The following is a 19,379-nucleotide window of genomic DNA, read 5'->3' as shown; positions in this document are numbered from 1 at the left end:
GTTCACCCGGGCGTCGGGCCACCGTCTGCCCCAGGGTGACCACCAGCAGGGCCAGAGGGAGCCAAAGGGCACCGAGCGCTTCTGTTGGGTCTGTCTCTTGGCTGTGAACTTGTGGGACCTGGCGCCCCCAACCGCAATGCTTCCCAGTCCCACCCGGCTCCGGCACTGGGTGCTGTACGTGGTGCAGTGTGTTCGCGGCTCACGCGGGAAATCTGCTTGTGGTTTGATCTGGCTACAAGTAGATGGGGGGGAAAAACGTGAAACCACAACTCTGTACCACTTGCTTTATCCAGAGCAAAGATTTATTCACTGAAAAGATTCCTACATATCCAGAATTTCATTAGCATAGAGTGCACTCTTTTTTTTTTTTTTCTTTTTTTGCTGGTTGCATAAACTAATACAGAAACTGTTGTTAATACTAACAATTTTTAATTAATTTAATAGCAATTCTGGAAGACACTCAGTTGATAGAAAATATAAAAAAAAATTTTTTTACTGTACAAAGTTTACATCACATTTGAAAAGAAAACGTGTCCATTTTCACCATATTACAGACTCCATTTACATTCACTACTGACGTGTGGCTTTTGTAGCAGCATTGTACAGCCAGCTTCACATTTACAACTCTGGAACGGTGCGGGCTTACCGCACCCCCCGCCCTCACACCCGCACCCCGGGGACAGGACAACGTGACCTAACGCCTGTTGCTTGGTTTGCAACCTGCCGAGGGACAGAGAGCTCCACGCTCGCCACAGCTGCACAACTCCGCTGGTTGCGGTTGATTGCCGTGTGTCTTGCACCAGCCGATTAAAACAAAAATTATCCCAGAGACGGGCACCAGTCTCTCCTCTCAGATATACTGGGCCCAGGGGGCTGCATTTTGCTTTCGAGAGCAATTTATGGGTGTGAGACACAAAACCAAGGTCAGGCTGAATTAGAACTCCAAATCTCAGGATTAAAGCAGGTTTTGACACCCCTCCTGCACCCAGGGCAGCGTTCCCGGGGGCACCCCCGGCAGCGCTCAGCTGGGACGAGTCTCCCCTTCACGCTCTGAAGCGCAGCATGAAGGGGCAGGAGGGTCCAGGCAAGTGCTGAACCCGGCGCCCTCGCAGAGCCGGGGAAGGGCTGGGGGGACGGTCTGGAAAGTCCCTGCAGACGGTGTTTGAGTCACACCCGAGGGCAGGCATGGGAGGGATAATGGCAATGGTTTTTTGTTGGTTTTGTAATTATTTTGTTTTAATCTGGCTGGTCATCCAGTGCTGGCTGTCCTTCTCCTAGCCAGTCGTCATTTAGAAAATAAACTGGGAATATATTGATATATTGCTTTCCCAGCGCCGCGGCCGCTGACCCGGCAAGGGGACACCGTCTGCCTGCGCGCTGGGCGGCTGGTCCCGCCCGAGGAGCTCTGGGTGTTGGCACCCGTGTGATGCACAGATGGCAGAAATAACCAGCGAGGCGCAGAGCGAGGCTGCTGCTGCCCCCAGACCCCGGGGGGCGAAGGGCTGTTGGGAACCGCAGGCTCCGCAGCCACAACTCGCCCCCAGCAGCAGCTTCCGCTCGTCTCCAAGGGGAGATGCGCGGGGAAGCCCGCGGCGGGTTTTGGCCGCGGGGCGTGTGACGTTACCGGCGGGAAGAAGCACGTTTCTCCCCGCGTTAGGTGTGTGTTGTGCTGTTCTTTAAGCAGTACTTGCTGGGGAAACAACTTCTGCTTAAAACTGCTGACGCACAAAATTGTTGTGAGAGAACAAACAGTAGCGTCTTGAAGCGAACCAAGTGGTGTAGGTTAAGTACATGGTAGAGTGGGAGGGGATTTATTTGCTTTATAAAGGTGGGGGAGAGGAAGGTCAAGAGTACCGCAATGCCACGCTTGGCTACCACCAAACCCATCTTTGCTTTTATATCTGACACACATTTAAAAAGTGACTCTGAAAATATTTATAAGAGAGTGTAACTGACTTGCGCATAGGAGGAGCGAAGCACTCTGCTCAACAGAACTCGGGCAGTTTTTTGTCACTTAATTTCCCACAAAAGTCACTCGGGCACCTGCAGGGAGCCCAAGTGTGGGTCTGTCCCTCTGCCTTAGAGGACGTCAGCGCTCCCCTCCCTGCGACCCTCCCGTCAAACCCTTGTGAAAGGTGTGGGGGGATGCGACATCCCGGTGCTGCTGGAGAAATGGAACTCGGTGACTTCCAGGGAGCTGTAACAAACCGAAGGACCTGGATGTTCACGGTGTAGCGGGGGCTCCCCTGCTGCCCAGCTGCCAGGAAGGAGCCTCTGCCAAGGCTGCTGCTGGCAGTTCGTCCCAGGGGAGAGGGGGTTGTCTTCAAATTAACCTCTGAAACTAGTCTGAGCTGCTGGGCTGAGTCGGGTCCTCTAGACCAAGATACAACTTTCCCAGTTGCAAGATTTCTGTCATTCTTAGTTTTCCCCAAAATAACTGCTTTAGACCTTAATTTTTTAAAACAAACAGCTTGCAAACTTAAATCTGACCAGCAACAGAAGCCAGCAACACTCTGTGTGTGGGGAATGACTTTGAATCTCTTAACGAGCTCTGTGCATCAAGACCTTATTTACTGTATTATTTAGGGATGGTTGTTTCCCTTGTCCTCTCTTGCCTTGCCCTGCAGCTCTGGAAAAGGTCTTGTCTTCTACAACTGAAATGGAGATGGGGGCAGTAGGAGTTGAGGCTGGTTGGTCAGTGTTGTGTTTCTAGAAGTGGCACTAGTTTAGGGGACTGGAACTTGTTGTGCCTAAATCTTCAAAAAAAGAATTTGGCCCCTGTGCACAGAGCTACAAGTCATGGCTTTATTTTCTTAAAGGCCAGCAAGGCTTAAGCTTCGTACGGGATTTTATGAGAACAAGCAGCTTTTACTGTGAGTTCTGTGTAGAAGAGCACTTGAGTCTTCAACGGAGACACAGCCTACACGCTCAGAAACTCTCCTCTCGGGAGCAGATTTGTACCAGTGTAACCTAAGTCGGGGTAACCCGGAGCCTGGACCAACCCTGCCGAAACAAACCTCGGAGCTCAGCGCTTGCTCTGGGCAAATCACAATGCCATAGATCGGGGGTTTTACCTTAATGAAAGAAAACTGCAATCTGGAGCACCAGGCCCTTGCACTTGATGCATTTCCACTCCGAAACAAGCCCGTTCCACTTCTCTTGGGGAAAACAAATTCTCTGAAGGCAGGAGATAACTCCTATTTACCACAGACACAAAGAGGAGCTAGAAATAGTTCTTTTTTCAGTGCTCTTTGAGAATGGCTGTAGTTAAACTTGATTCACCGTTTATTATGTTTAAAAAAATATAGTTCACACAAAAGTATCATGTAAACATTCTTTAAATAATTGCTGGTGCTCAGGCGGAATTGAGACTCTACAACGACACGGGACTGAACGGACGGTCGTGCGGCTTTCGGCTGGGGCTGCACCAGTTTCAGAGCTCAGGAGGTTCAGTGGAGATTTCTGACGCTTTGTGTAAGCGGGCAGACAACATGAGCACAAGACAATCACACACCACGCTATAGCTTTTGATTACTTGGTTCCAGGATTCCCAAGCCAAATCTTTCAAAACGCAGGACAACTTTGCTACTGTTAATGCTGAAAAGAGTGGGGAGGGAGAGGAGAAGGGAGGGGGAAAGAGTTATTTATTTTTAATTTTTCTTACAAAGCTACAGTGCTATAAAAGGAACCAAAATGGGTTAGATTCTGATCTCATACAACTTCACCCAGAAAAGAGGCTTAAGTAATTAAGCAGCAAACACATGAACTTATTCATGCGAACCTCATCAGTGAAAACAAACAGCACAAATCTGATTTGCCTCAAATTGGAGAAACAGGAGGTTTCCCTAAGTACCTAAGGCAGGTAGAAGCCTGACACTTGTTTTCAACAGGCACTGGGTTTCCTTGGAGTAGAAGGGAAGGAAAAAATTGACTTACAGAATTTTCTCTTTAAGAGAAAGGGGTGTTTTGACAAGGTACATCAATCGGTTCAAACCACCCAAACCCCTTTGCTCCTCTCTAGAGCCTGTAGCAAGTGTGTAACATCTCTCCTTCACCCTTAAACTGTTTGCGGAGCTGGAAATGTTTTTGCTTCAGCATGTTTCCCGCCGCATGCCCTCGGGTGTCAGTAGGCACCCTGATACGGGAGCTCTTGCAGGAGATTTTGGGAGAATGAATAGGGGGGTGTGTTTGTCCTCACAGAAACCTCCCTGGCTCTTGGTGCGTATTCCCCTCTGTTCCTGTCCTCTCCCCTCCAAAACAAGGTATTTTTTCAAAATGATGAATTGGTAAAGAATGAAAAAAAGACCTTTTCTAAAAAGGCACATATTTGCTGTGTTACCTACAATTCCGCAAAGCCCCTAATGTTAAGTCAGACATTTTGCTGAACAGGGGATGTAAACAGAAGCAAGTCATGAAATTCAAAGCACTAGATTTGCAAGGGGAGGAGGAACAACAACTGGAGGGGGCTCTTGCTTTCCTCCTCTTCTACACAGCCCTGGCTGACCCCAGCTGAGCCCCGGCAGAGCCAGGACCACCCTTCCTTCCACCCCAGAACCGCGCCAGCTTCGCCCAGCCCCTGACAAACCGACCCTGGCTTCAGCGCTGGCTCCACTGCCACGGGGGAACCAGCACAGCCCGGCCCTCGCGGTACCAGCGCAGCGTCCGGCCCTCGGCTGGGCGGGTGAAGCTGGACCTGCTACCTGCAGCCACACAGCCCAGCCCGGCGCTACCTCAGGCCACTGCCAGAACCTGCCCCCCGCCCCGGGAGACGTGCAGGGTGCACCCGAGCCCCCCAGCCTGGGGAGAAGCCCCGGGCAGCACGTGCAGTGGAGGGGGTTAGAGCCCACCGAACCGCCGCAGGAGTGAAAGATGGCCACGCTGTTAGATAGTAACTTCTTGCAGACAGGAGTTGTTATTCAAGCTAACAGCCCACACCAAGCAGAAAAAGGCAGAAAAGGAGAATTCGGATAAAGTGTTGATTATGTCCATGGGTTAATTTCGTGGTTTGTTTTTGCTTTTTTAAATGGAAGGTGATTGTCCAAGTTGCCGGTTAGGATACAACACATGGAAGCATGCAAGGTGGAGCCCGTTATTGCACCAGTAGCTACAACCTACAGAGAAATACGGGAGGGAAAGGAAAAAGACACCGTGAGAGTTAGTTTTCAGTTATTTCAAGCAAGCCCTTGAGAATTACATATTCTAAAGCTTACACCAGAATAAAGCACGGGGTTAGTGCAGTGTTTCTCAAAGGATTTGTCAGAGGGGTGGGAAGGTGTCTTGAGGGGGTCTGGAATTGAGGAGGTCTCTGGCTGGTGGGGGACGGACACCTGAGCTGCCTGCGTGCTCCCTTCAGTGAGCACCAATGCAGCTGTGAGGCTGGTCATTCACAGGGACACTTAAAGTACTTCTCACCTGTTAAATGCTTTGAGAAAAAGTAGTAATGTACACAATCCCATGAACTGCTTGTGGGGCTGGAGGGGGGGGGTCGCTCTACCCCGGCAAAAATAATTCAGGTAGCTACTACCCGAGACAGCGTTCTGCAGTTCCACAAGCTGGTCAGGAATATCTCCCTACAGAAACACTAATCCAAAATAACCCCTTGGCCCCTTGCTCTGGAACCGAGCACTCTCGTGGCCTGACTGCCCAAAGGGGAAGCGTTACTTGAAATTCATTTCCAGCGTGATGTCAGAGGACAGCGCCTGTGACTGTCTGCACGGGAAGGCGTAGAGAGCCTGGGCTCCGTGTCTGCTCTGCAGTGTCGGCTCAGGAGGTGACAAGATGTCACATCAGTCAGAGTTAACGAGCCAACACAAGTGGATCCCACTGTATAGAGAAACGGGGGCACGAAAGCGTTGACACAGACCCATAGTGCTGGAGTACAGCGTGGGTCTGTAAAAGGAAAAAATATTACCAAAGGGCACTGCTGTAGCGTGCAAATCTCCCAACAAACGAACTGCTGTCTTCATAACACAACTTAAACACAACGATCGAGGCAAGGGAAGATTAGTTCTAAAAAAATAGGAAGCGTCACAAGTGAAGCTGGATGACTTGAAGGAATGGACAATGGCAAAGCACGTACTCGGGGCCAGCACAAGCTGTGCCTGGCAAGGTGTGCTTTAGGCCAGGAGAGGAAAAGAACTGTTTCTCTTGAATTCTGACTAAGGGACGGATAAGAAGCAAAAACTACATGCAGGTCCATTTTTTAGCTCAGATTTTGTTGGTTTCTCCTTAAATTTTTATTTTAAAATATCTAAACAATTGAAATCACCGGGATTGAAGTGGAGCTGTGACAGCTCTGCGGGAGTAGCGAGCACTTGGGGTGCAGGAGGACGCCTCGGCCCCCAGCCGGGTGCCACAGCAGAGCCACTCACCGATGATGCAGAGAACGACCCAACTCAAGGCGCTCTCAACCCTTTCTGGGACCTTTTTGAAACGAGTGCTGTGACACACGTGTACTGGTCTAGTGTGAGGCAAAAATACCAGATAGTTCTCATGAGGGGTAGTGAGCGTTCAGTCTTTGCTGATAATACTGTCCTCCTGTGTAAAGCTGAGGCCATGCTCTTGGAGAAGCATTCCGTATTTTAAAGTTGTTAGACATCATCATGTATCAGGGATCCCGTACAAATGTTGGGGAAATTGCACAAGAGACAAATGGCAAAATTTTCACCCCAACCAACCACACCCACCAGAGCACAAAGTGCCTTGGCAGTCACCATATAAGCAACAGAAGCGTTTAGTTAGTTATGATAAGGTACTGCAGGAAGATTGTGAAGGGTTATGGGGAAGAAAGGGGTAGATTAAGCATCCAGAAAAGGAGAAAAAAGAAAATAAATATTAGAGGTTTAGTAGGTTAAAATAAGTACTGAGCAAAGTACGTGGTAAATGGGCACTGGGCGCAAACATGTCTGATCTCCTGCAGACTTTAAAAACACTGGTCACCAAAACGTAACCTTGGGCCTAACGGAAACTCTGAGTGTGTTCCTGGCTCCGTCACCGTCAGACACTGCTCTGGGGTGGGGGGTTTCAGTCTCTTCACTCCAGAAATTGTGTCTGCTTCACTTCCACTTGATTTTGGTAGAAGTAGAACTGGGAACCACCCTTGTCAGAGTGACAGGTTATTTGTGAGAAAGGAGACTGACAGTTTTAGGCCTTGTGGCTTTATGCTCATCCAGTCTGAGCTTTATATTCTGGTCTGGTCTGTCGTAACAGATGTTGTGGGATGTGCAACCAGGTGTTTTGAGGGACCTCTTCCAGTTTTGACAGTTTAAGGATGCCTGATCATATGAGACCTTTCCTCCCCAGCTGCAACACAGAAACTGCCTTTGAAAGGATCACGATCTGACAAGGATTTATGCTGACTTTTCGTGATTTATCTTTCCTTGGTTCAGATCTTGACTTAATTCCAACGTAGAGATTCTGTCCAAACACTGCCACTTGTTCCTAGCTGTCAGTTTACAGCATCTTCAGGATTTCTAAATCACTTGACACAGGATTACCACCTACTTTGTTTGTTTCCCCAGAAGTCAATAATTCAGAGTCAGGGTTAATGCTCCATTCCTTTATCTGCCTGTGCAAATTGGGCACTCGCCCATAAAGGGGGGGGGGGCTGGGTTTTTTCCCTCACATGCTCCTTGAGGAAGGCTACAAACTTAGGACTCTTCCAAAATTTGACAGTTCAGTTTCAAAGGGCAGCAGTGGCACATTCTTTGGTCCTTCCCCTCCTCAGTCAGTACCAGCCACAACAGAGGAAATGCTGACTGCTTTGGGGTCAGTGTGGGCCCTGCCCAACACTGGTGGTAGATGTGCTCTGAAACCAAACCTAGAGCTGGATAAGCTAGCTACTGAAGGAGGGAGGTGGGTGTGTTAAAGTAGGAAATTAACTGCCTGAAGCACACGAGCTTAATTGCGTCATTTCCTAGTAACTAGAAAAGCAGAACAGCACACTGTTACTCCCCCATCAGAGGTCTGACAGCACCCAGGAAGGCAAAATAAAGCACAGAATGGTCAGTTAGTGACTTCTGAGCAGCATAAGCGTTCTTAACAGCAGCAGATACTCACTCAGCAGACTTCCAGAAATGCCCTGGGTGGGAGAGCCGGCGGTTCAGTTTTGGCAGTTTTTCCAGCATATCCATGAGGACTGTGAAGCTGGGTCTCTCGCTGAGATCAAATGACCAGCACGCTGAGAGGATTTCCTGCAAAGGACAGTCAGAGCTCGTTACCTCCCCTTCATTCCCAGGGCAGCTGTGCAGACTGAGCAGCTGGCTGAGCACTGTCATTTGTGCCAGCCCGGGCAGATGCTGTTCACGAGGAGTCTTGGACATTCCTCTAATCAAACGGTTTCCTGCATGCCATATGGCAGTTATGGGCAGAGGCTTTGTATCTAACCTGCCGTCCCCTTCTAGTCTCTTTTCTCTCCTGCCCTATGTCTTTCAAATTACAATAGAAATAAAATCTCCTCTTTAAGCAGCTCCCTCTTTTCCTGATAAATAGCTATACAGAAGGATTCCTGCAACTGAGGTACTTACGTTGACTTCTTTCCCCAAACTAACAGTCGCAAGGACTTGTTTCACTCCTTCGCCACTTCCAATCTGCCAGATGAGCGCCTCTGCGGGCTGGTTCTTGAAAGGCCATTCTCTTGCTTGGAGCTCATACCACACAGTCCTGCAACACCAACGGACAAATCAGGCCTCTGCCTGCTCGTAAGAGAAAGATGCAAAACCCTGACACTGTTCCAATTTCCTCAGATAAGCTCCGGAAGGTGTATAAGGCTGTGCAGCAAAGCCCTCCCACCTCCTGCCCACAGCCTCTGTAGTTGGTGAGAACAACGCGTCCTGGCGAGAATCCCGTGCCCAGAGAAGAGGATCACTGGCCCCCGAGGTCAGGGCTGTAACGCAGCTCGTTCAGTAAGCTCCCGCGGCACTCTGGGGTGTTCCTACTTACCCAAAGGCATAGATATCCGCAGCTTTGGAGAAGGGCAGCTTGTCTTCGTCTTTCCCAGGGGCCATCTCACGAACAATTTCAGGGGCCAGGTAGCACAGCCAGTCATGAGGCAGCTTCAATTCATTCTCCCGCCTGAGTTCAACAGAAAGAAGTGGCACTGAAACAATTCTGCTTCAGCGAGCAGCAGCGGACGGGCTGCATCTGTGCTTCCCCTGGTGCCTCGGCTTTATTTACTCAAATGTTTTTGCTGACATTTCCTTTCTAATTTTCTTGCCATGTTAAAAAACATGCATGTGTTAGCCTGACTCTCCAGCTCATTCTTGGGCTTAAGAGTTTTCTGTGTTCTGAGTCTTACTCCATACATAACTTCCTAGCAGTGTGCTATGGGAACCATAGAAAGAACTCAGCTTAAAAAAAAGAAAACAAAGAAAAAGTACGTATTCCAAAAATGTGTGTATGTACTAAAGCAATCGACACTCCTCACTCGTACTGCGTAACACATCAAAACGTTTTCCTATTTGATCATTACTTATCATTCTAGAAGTGGATCAAGCATTGAAACCTCCACTTACCTTCCTTCCTGAACCACACCCGAAATTCCAAACAATCCAAAATCAGTGATCACAACTTTCCCATTGTCATAGAAAACATTCTTGGATTTCAGATCCTTGTGTACAATCCCCTTTGCGTGAAGATACCCCATGCCCTGGGAAATATATGCAGAGATGTAAACTTTTTTTTTTATTATTTACAAGCCTCCAACTCCGGGCATGCTTTCCTTTCTAACACCCATTTGCTCTCATTACTCCAGCATAAATGATTAATTGTAAATGGGGACCCAGCAGCTGACTTATCAGGAAGGGCGCATCTGCACAGGGGCAGATCTTGGTTGAGGGCTCAGCCTCCGCATTGCTCCTCGTCCTCCGCACAGCGGGGCTGCTGGAAGGGCACCCTTAGCTGAGGCATTAAGGGGGCTGCGGACCCCCAGTTCTGAAGAAGTCCTTATGTGTAAGAACAACAAAAACTGGCGCAAGTTTGCTCACTAAATTCACAGGATAATTCTGCCGGAAAAGAAAACAGCAGCTTTAGAAATGCCTCCTCAGTTGAAAATACTGAAAGCAAAGAAAACTCTGCAAATGTGGGAGAAGATGCCAACTCCTTCAGAATGCACCAACTGAGCTGCAGATACCAGTAGAGAGAAGAGACTGGGAAGGAAACCTGTCCTGCATGTCCTTCCCTGTTCCCTTTATCTAAATTCTCCCTCCCCAGCCCCTTGCTGACACGTGCAAGGTCTGTTTCTCTCCGTACAACTTAACTGCCGACTAAACCAGCACTCTTCTTCAGCCAACTTTGATCAGTCCCCTGCTGCCAGGCCCTGTCAGGCTGAGAGGTACAGGCCCTCTCCAGCTGTGCAGGCTCTAAGCTCTTGCTGAGGCCCTGCCCAGAAAGGGGGTGTCTCCGTTAGGGTAACGTACTCTTACCTTAATGATCTCCTGTGCTATCTGCCTGGTTTTGTTAATATCCAGGGATATCTTGGGGTCCCTTACAAACGAGTGGAGCGTTCTTCCTTTGCAGAAGCTACAGGAAAGAGGAACAACAATCCTTAAAAAGGTCTCTGAAATACTGGAAGGAATTAAGAATGTAATACTGTATGTTCAGTTGGTTTTCTTACCATGTTGACAGAATCCCAGCCTTCTCCCACTGCTGAGAAACGTCATTTGGAAGAACCTTAAGGACCCAATTGATTTACATCTGTGTGGGTGTACACACGTACAGGACACCTACTGTTAAAGCATGCTCAGGTGTATGCAACAAAAGCTTATGTATTCCTCCAGAGGAGGAGCCCCAGTTGTTGTTACACTGCTCTGACACCTGAAGTCCAGTTTTCCAAATGTGAGCAGCAGCTGGTGCTGCTGGTGCCGCTGGTCACTTGAGTAGGAAACTTCTTTTGCACCTGGCAGTCAGAAATGAGGGAGAATCTCCCTGCTCAGCTATGAGCATGGCACAGCCCCGCCCTTACTTGAATTCAGCCTGCACATGAACAGCCCAAAAAGCTGTTATTTAGTGGCTAAACAATCCTCATCTCAACTAAAGACTGAAAATGGAGGAGGGGAGAAAAACAGTGACATTTTTGCCTAATCAGCAAGTGTCCCTAATAGGAACAGAAAGGAAGAGGTAACTGTTGCATTACCAGCCTCACACGTTGGTTTATTGTCACTTTGCTGAATTGGAACCATCTGGAAGTAGATGGCAGAGGAACAGCCTATTCCAGATTTTTTTTCTCCTGTTTTTTGAATGTTACTACTTAAGAATTCAAAAAGAAAATTGCCAAGAAATATTGTATGTTCCCTAAAAGGAGACCACCCTAGTATCCAAAACTCTGAGCAACACTGACTGCATTCATGTCTGCCCACCTCCTGACTGCAGTGAGAGGTTTATTTTCATATACAAGAGATAAATATTATATATCTATATGATATGTATATATTAAAAATAACACTAGGATGCTAGATCCTTACCTGGTAATGATTGCTAAATGAGGAGGGTTCATGCACGCTCCCATGAAAAGTACCACATTCTCATGCCGGGTCTGTCTGTAGTTCATCACCTCCTTTTTAAAGAGCTTGAGATGATCCTGATTGTTCCCGTCTATCTCCAGCAGCCGGATGGCCACTTCCCCGTGCCACTTGCCCTTGTAAACCTTCCCCCACCGCCCCTGGCCGATGGGATCCCCCAGTTCGATCTGTTCGAAGGGAATGTCCCATTCTTGCAGGTAGACGCTGGTCTGGCTAGGCTTGCGATAAATCATCCCTTGCAAGTGTGGCCGTCTGTTTGGCAAATCTTCCACCTCGTCCTCATCATCTTCAGGCTCGGATTTAGTAGTCTCCGGTTCTTCCGCCTGTTCACAAAAAGAGAAGGTGGCTCTGGAAATAAACCTCCCAGGACAAAGTCATCTCAGAAGGCTACAAAAGGTCTTCTGTGTGTCAGCACATGTGGGCAGAGACAAGAACGGCTCTGTCCCATAGAGAGTTACATTTGTAGAACCAGCACTAACATCGAGGCGCTCAGCATCCCTCAGGATTTGGCTGTCAGTGTGGGGCAAAGCGCTACAGACTGTTCTAAAAGGAAGGGTCAAGAACCTCTTTGTTCTTCAAATAAATGTGGGCGCAGGTTTTTTGAGATTACTGATGTTCTCCTGTTAGAGAGAAGTGCTCCAAATATCAACAAGCTTGATTTAAAATCCAGTAATTTCTGCTGAAATCACTGAGTCTATTGGTTTACTCATCCCTACAGAAACCCAGTTCAGTGTCTGCACTACAAGCTGAACACGTGCTTTGGCACTACCAGAACCACAGACTCTTGTGAGTAGGTATGGGAAGGCTTTCCTAGGCAAAACATAAGCCCGTGCTTACAGCCTTTGCTTTGCAGGATCTACCACAAGCTAATCTGACCACGGGTAGTACCTACACAGGTAGTACCTACACAAGCAGTACTGGCAGATTTGAGGTCTGCAGAGCATTTAGACCTCGTAAGTTCAGCAGCAAGCCTGCTGCTCTCATGTAAAAACAGCTGCGCCAAACTGAGCCACAAGTTTGAAAAATATCTTAGCCTGATTAGAAGAAGTTAAATATTGTTACAAGTACTTAATTGTTTCAGCCAAGTTACAGAAACCATGAATTTTCAGTTGAGATCTTTGCAGTATAAACAGTTCAGTGGACCTGTGGTAAGGCACAGCCTGTCTACACTCGTAATTCCAGGGCCACAACTTTTCACTGCACTTTCACCAGGGCATTTCTGATTGTACAGAAGGGCAAACCAGAAAACCTACCTCAGCTTCACATTCAACTCCATCTGTGTCTGGCTGTTGATCAGCACTAACAAGAGAAGACAGGTTTACAGTGAAAATAATGTTTGTGTATCCGCCCGAGTTAGCAAAGCGGGCTGCTACCTGTGCCGTTAGTGGAGGGGAAAGAAGCAAATAGAGAACAGAGCTTGAGAGCGTTACAGTAGGGCAGAGAAAAATACAATTACTGCACCACTTAACAGATAAGGACTTTCTACGCTTACTTTAGCAAATGAGGGACAAAGACTTTGGAGTGATTTTCACTGATTAAGTGGTAGGAATGGATTTGGCAGTGGCATGGCTGCGTTATTACAGTGTGTTCCAGTAACGGCTACTCCCATTCCCACTACTGAAACCCCCCCCAGTGGGGAAGCAAGCGGGAGTGCTGGCAACGGGGGCTCAAATCTGTTCCCTACCCTACAATTCAGATCCTTGAAAAGATGGTGCTTGTAGCTAAATGTGCCACATGCTTTTAACTGTAAAACTCAGCAACTTCTATTTCATCGGACGTTTCTGATCTCGGGGATGCACGCGTAACTAGATACTAAAGGCACACACTTCCTACTGTCCCATTTAAAGTAAATAGCATATTCAGCTTTATAGAACTGGGAATACCAGTATCACCTCTGCTGACTGAAGTTATCCTGGGAATTCTTAGATGTAAGGTCAGTTTTGGTCATGACGTAGTGCTTTCAGACTGATCTGAAGATTATCAGGTAAACACCATGCAAAGAAAAGAATTTAAAACTGTACTTACTTAGTGTCTGCAGCTGCTTCTGGAGGCTGTGCTATTTGTGCAGGACTGGGAATTTCTGGGAAAGTAGAAACATGATACATCTTTTACACTTTAATCTCTTATAGATTGGAAGTTTTAACATTGCGATAGTGATTATTTGCTTCTTATTCAGGAATTATAAAGTAAACTCAACCACAAACAATATGATTTTATACTTCTGCTCATTTAAAACTATGCTCATCTCTCCTGGTACTTACATGCCTGTATACTGACCAAGCCCAGTCTTCTTCCCATTCACCTACTTATCTGTAATGTCCTGCAAGGTCAGTCCTTGTCTGTGAACTGCTCACATGCCTTCAAGTTGCCTTGGACAACCAGAAATACTCAAATCCTCACAGGACCAGAACATTTGAATTCATCTGTACTGCAGGTCACGTATTCCAAATGCACCTGGTCTGTCCAGTGTCACCAGTGCACAGGAAATTCAGCTTGGGTTGCAAATCCTTCCAAAATTCAGAATAAATACTCCGTACCTGGCATCCTGCATCATCAGTTCTCACTTTAGAAACAAACAAGCTGTTTCCAAGGGTTCACGAGCAGTTGACAGAGAAGTTTGTATGTGCAAGCCCACAGTGTTGCACCACGGTTAAATCCCGTAGGCACGAGCCTCAGTTCGTAAAGGTGAGCTCAGTGCTCCTGAACGGGCCATGTCCGTTCACGCCGGGCAGGTACGTAGCCCTCAGAGCAAGCCTTTGCAAGGAACAAACATGGCTGTGTACAGAATCCCACAAGAAAGCTCCTGTTTTACAAATGAACATTCAAAGTTTCACCTTACTACATAAATCACATCACTATCTCGTATTAGGAGGGAGAGGCCTGAATTATATACTGAGATGAGGGAAAGTTTCAATTGTTTTAGACACCTTTTCTTTTTAAAAGCAGAATTATTATTCTTGGGCAGCATGCAGAATTTTACAAACAAATTATTTTTGGCAGCAGAAGCTGGTTAGTAGAATTAAAACAATCAACTCACCTGGGAAGATAAATTGTTGTCTATGCTGAATGTAGTAGGCAGCTTTTTTTTTTTAATTGTTTTTTAAAAAAAAGAACAGCAAAAAAATTACCAGGAGAAAAAAAAAAACACAAACAAGTTAGAGGATCATCAGTACGTGCCCCATATGCATTCAATGAATTAGTCCCAACTGACTGTTGGGAAACAGATTAGTAGATTATCAGCCTGCTCGAGGGGGTGAATTTCAGCACATGCATTTTTGGAAGGCTATGACAGGTGATAAACTGAGATGAAAGCTGGGTTACCATAAGCAAAGTCTGGTGGGAAAACACATTCAGACTTCAAGTGGCAGAAGCAAATTTCGAGACCCCAGGGACACTAAAAGGCAGGCCCACATGAAGGCTGCTGCTTCGATGCTCTCCCATGTCTTCAGCTTTTCAGAGATGCACCCTGAGAAGCTGAAGCTCATGAGCCATCTGCAAGCATTTTTTTTATTTCAGTGAATTTGAGCAGTATGTCCTAATACAAAGTAGTTGCAGTAGAATCCTTGTGCTAAACTGGCTCTGCTTCTGCTCCTTTTGAGTCACCTAACTAGCAACTTTCACTCACAGATCAAAAGCTTGATGCAAAATACAGCACTGTTGAAGGCTCGATGTAGCACCTATCGAGCAGCGTGTGACTTCATTTCCAGATCAAAGGAATTAAATTTATTCTCACTAGGTAAATCTTTGCCCTTGTCAGGGATTTTTGCCTCTGTCGACACTGGTGAAGGCTGCACATTTGGGTTCTTAATCTGTAAAGTACATAGGGTAAATTCTCCTCCACCCTATGTCTATGTCAGTGGTTTAAAAATGGGTGTTGACTGTTGGTTATCTTTTGGAAGGGACTGGTAAAGTAATTCAGTCCAGTTCTCATTTTTGCATTTGCTCTAGTAAACAACTTGCTCATGAGTTAAAGCCACTGGTGCCCTAACACAGCAGGCAGCATGCATTTTACAATACAAGGAGAAAATGGAGGAGAAAGAATGTATTTTTTTTTACTGTAGTCCTTTTCAAAAAAGGAGAAAATAGAAAGATCAAATCATTTAAGAAAGGTGCCAATATTCCTCCCTAATCTGTCTCCTGCCAAGGTATCCTGTTGATACCGCTTAAAACCTTGTAAGAACAGACCGTTTTCTTTTATCAAGTAACAACACACACCTTCACACCTTGCTTAAGACACAACCATGTATTCAGAAACCTGCAACTACCTATGAAGTCTCGGTCAGCCTCTGCTGAGGCCTTTCTGATCTCGGCAGAGGTCTCCGGAAAAGCCAAGTGTACCTGGGAAGTTAAATCGTCCGTCCCTCTGGCCCATAGGAGATGGGTTTGGGGGAGGTGTTGCACTGGGAGGGTTGGAAGACTGGAAGGGTGCTGGAGAAGATGGTGTAGATGAGGTTGTAGAAGAAGGATTACTGCTAGAGTCCAGATGATTTATTGCTGGTGGATGCTCCTGCAAAGCCAGGGAAGTCACTCGTGAGAAAAAAGTAAAAAGAAAGAAAGAAATAGTTCCCCTCAATGTTTACTGAACAACAGCAAAACGAAAGCTGCCCCTGGCCTCAGTCATAGCACAGGTTTTCTAAGGGAGTGGGCAGCCGGAGCTGTGCCCAACCTGGGGTTTACAAGCAGAAAATGTCACCTAGCAAAGTCTCTTTGCAAAGTGAAAGCTGCAGGAGCCATTCTCGCTCCAGCCAGCAGAGACTGCAGCCACCTCTCCTCACTGTAGCTCCTCGGTGACTTACAGCCACACGACTCGCCCAGTCACCATGTACCTTTTTAGTTAGTGCTTTGGGAAGGGTTCCAAACTGTGGTTCTGTTGGTCTGTCGACTGGATTGTTGATATCTGAAGGGACAGACTCTGTTCTTCTTATTTTTGTTACTGAAAAACAGGTTGGAGAAGGGAGAGAAAAGCTTTAATCAGACTTTTTATTCTTTTGATACCATCAATTACATAGAAATGCTAAGAATGTGTAGAAAATTACTTACTGGGAAGGAAGGATATTCTACAAGCAGGTGCCTCTTTAGTACATTTGTTGTGACATTTTAATCTGAAAGAGAAACATTACACGTTAATAGCAACTTGTTCTTTCCCCAAAAAAGGAAGCCTACTCTTAATTTGTAATTCTTATGCTAATCTCAGAAGGAGTTCTAGAATGCTCCGGGCCCCAGAGCAGCATGCATTCATATGAAGAATCCTATTATGTGTGTCATTAGGCTAATGAAAGCCATATACATATCTTAGCATCTGATTTATTTTTAATATAGTTACCTTCACTGACTCCCAGCCAGCGACAGTGAAGCACTAAAATCTCAGCGCTCTGGACTAACAACCCAGAGAGAGAACCAAAACTAAAATCCTCGCTGTTATTCGGGTGCCCAGCTCCCACGACACAATTTGCCCGTGATCAGGTAGGAAGCCTGTGGGCAGGGAAATAAATTTGGTTCATCCACATGTCAGGCTGTCAACTAAAGTGTGAGTTGTGCCAAAGCATCCCTCTGCCAGTTCAGGTGCTGACGGAAAAAAAAATGCCACTGCCAAGAGTGCATCACATCAAGAGACACGTGTTACTGGCAAACTCCAATGAATAAAATGCAAAGTTCTTCTGAAAAAGATCATCACTGTGTGCTCACCTGCAGTATTTACACTTCACCCCGAACATCATGCTCTTCTGACAGACTTGGCATATCTGAGATAACCAAGACTTTGTAGAGAACCTAAGCAGAGACAAGAGAGGAAAAATTACATTAACTGGTGCCTAAAGGAAAACTAACATTTGTAGGTAGTCACAGACAGGCTATATTTCTTTAGCTCTTTCTGTAAAGGGCAAGGGGTGTTTGGAAAGCCTTCTCACTTTTCTGGTCAAAAGCAGCTGAAAGAAGGCTGGCCCCAACTCTGCTGGCCCCTTGCTAGTCCTGCACTCTTGGAACAGGGCCGAGTGGTGCTCAGAGGTGTCTCTGACAAGGAGACAGGGTGTGCGTGAACACACCTCTAGAAGGTCCTCGGAGCTGCAGCTTGGCAGTTACAGACCTGAAGCCTCATGCAGCCAGAGACACCCAACTGATAGAACATCACGTCTTTACAGAAAACCCCTCAAACTGGAATTGAGCTCGAGAGGCAGCGGCCAGCACACACTCCACACACACGTGCTGCTGACCCGTTGCTGGGTCCCTCCCCAGGCCAACGCATACGCAACGTTGCTACCGCTGGCACGCTAGTCCTTATGGAATCATGAGTCAACTGGCTTTCTAAAAAGGATTTCAAGTGCATATATTAAAAAGAAATGAAGCTGAAATACCTAGTTAAGGCTGAATTTGGCAAATGAGGCACCCAACCCTACTTCAAACCTATCTTAGAGCCGTGAGTGCCACAAACGCCCTGGACACGACGCTGTCCTGGTCTGAGCCCTCCGTTTGTCCCCTCTGTGGCTCCCGCAGCACGTGTCGCTCACCTGTGTGTGACAGCCAAGCCAAAGTCTCTTCGTACCGTTTGAGGGGATCCTTGGGAGAGTTCTGGTGGAGAACAAAAGCATGTTTGAGGGAGGCATTACTGACAAGCGTGCTTACCAGTCTAGACAGAAACAAAGCGATCCCTGTCGCAGATGAGGACTAGTGGCCATGACACAGTGGCCCAGCTGAGATCAGTTTGCCTTCTGCTGGGAAGCTACGCCCAGATACAGCTCTTTTATTTGTTTTCGTACAGAAGCAATGCAAGATAAGATTTGCTGGTGGAATCGTGATTCTTCCTTCTTTTTGTTAAATCATTATGTTTTACGTTTAGGGATTACAAAAAATCATCTGTTTAGGTCTAGACCATTCTTAAAGTGGAAAGTCAGACTTTACTCCCAACTGGTTTACCATGAATACCATCACCCAGTTTTCATGCAGCATCAGTAGACTTCAGAATAGTCTTTTACACTGAAAATTATCATCTCTGTTTTATAGACATGGCCAGTGTGACCCAGGAGAATAGAAAAATTTCTGTGAGATCACTTAGCTAGCTGCTAAGTGCAGAAAGGGAGACCTGGACTTCAAAATGCCAGGCCAGCACTCCAGTGGTTATACCACATGGCTTCCTAAAACCTCTTAAATACTAAGATTCTGGTGTATTTCCTGAATTAAATCTACAGTCATATTGCAAATCTGGAGAAAACTCAAATCTGCAAGTATCAACACAGCCTCAAGGCTGGACACGGTCAACGCTCACAAAAAAGTCAGTCTCTCTGTTTGACCCTAGATGGCACCAAATTCTTTTTTATCATTATTGTAGTCAACTTTTAAAGCCATGTGTGGTCTTCAGCATCTTAGAACAGGCTGCAATGACTAGCTGCTGTTCCAAGGAACACTGCTGATCTAGTGTGGCCATCCAAACGCACAGTCATCTCGATTAATCACAACACAACAGTTAAGATGGCTGTTAACATCAGCTAAGATGGCAAAATCCTTACTGAAGAGTCCGAATGAATAGAAAAAAGTTTGGAATTGAATGGGACTTAAGAGACCCTACGGTATAGATTTTAAAATAGACAATATGACTATATGCATAGAAGCACCAAAACTCTTCATTTCTGTTTGAATTTATTCTAATGCCTTTTTTTATTTATTGTATAAATTCCATCACTCTCTACAGAGAAATGCTCAGCTTTCTGCTTGCATTTTCATTTTACAATTTTCCTTCTATGCCTTTTCATTTCTGAAAGTAATTCCTGGGATTTTGTTTTAAAGGGCTTTAGATACATGTGTGGTGCTATAATGTCCTCAATGGACTTTTCTACTTTACAAAAAGGCGAGACGCTTTCCAAGATGCCCATC

The 19,379-nt window shown here is 46.5% G+C and overlaps 1 protein-coding gene across 1 annotated transcript in view; it reads right to left on the bottom strand.

Annotated features, from left to right (window-relative positions):
- Positions 1–284: 284 nt before the first annotated feature.
- The window catches only part of KSR1 (kinase suppressor of ras 1), a 72,251-nt gene continuing 53,156 nt past the window's right edge, over positions 285–19,379 (bottom strand). Inside the window, exons 6-20 of the mRNA XM_074844797.1 lie at positions 18,020–18,080; positions 17,202–17,285; positions 16,557–16,618; positions 16,343–16,449; positions 15,855–16,023; positions 14,554–14,595; positions 13,542–13,596; positions 12,770–12,815; positions 11,460–11,839; positions 10,422–10,518; positions 9,513–9,646; positions 8,941–9,072; positions 8,526–8,661; positions 8,059–8,192; positions 285–3,597 (exon numbers count right to left, since the gene is read on the bottom strand). Of these exons, the coding sequence (XP_074700898.1) occupies positions 3,519–3,597; positions 8,059–8,192; positions 8,526–8,661; positions 8,941–9,072; positions 9,513–9,646; positions 10,422–10,518; positions 11,460–11,839; positions 12,770–12,815; positions 13,542–13,596; positions 14,554–14,595; positions 15,855–16,023; positions 16,343–16,449; positions 16,557–16,618; positions 17,202–17,285; positions 18,020–18,080 (1,718 nt within the window). The 3' untranslated portion in view covers positions 285–3,518. The remainder of the gene's footprint in view (positions 3,598–8,058; positions 8,193–8,525; positions 8,662–8,940; positions 9,073–9,512; positions 9,647–10,421; positions 10,519–11,459; positions 11,840–12,769; positions 12,816–13,541; positions 13,597–14,553; positions 14,596–15,854; positions 16,024–16,342; positions 16,450–16,556; positions 16,619–17,201; positions 17,286–18,019; positions 18,081–19,379) is intronic.

Source organism: Strix aluco, chromosome 19 (assembly GCF_031877795.1).
Source record: "Strix aluco isolate bStrAlu1 chromosome 19, bStrAlu1.hap1, whole genome shotgun sequence".
Lineage (NCBI taxonomy): Eukaryota > Metazoa > Chordata > Aves > Strigiformes > Strigidae > Strix > Strix aluco.
The sequence above is the reverse complement of the archived record's forward strand: the minus strand, read 5'-3'. Positions and strand labels throughout refer to the sequence as shown.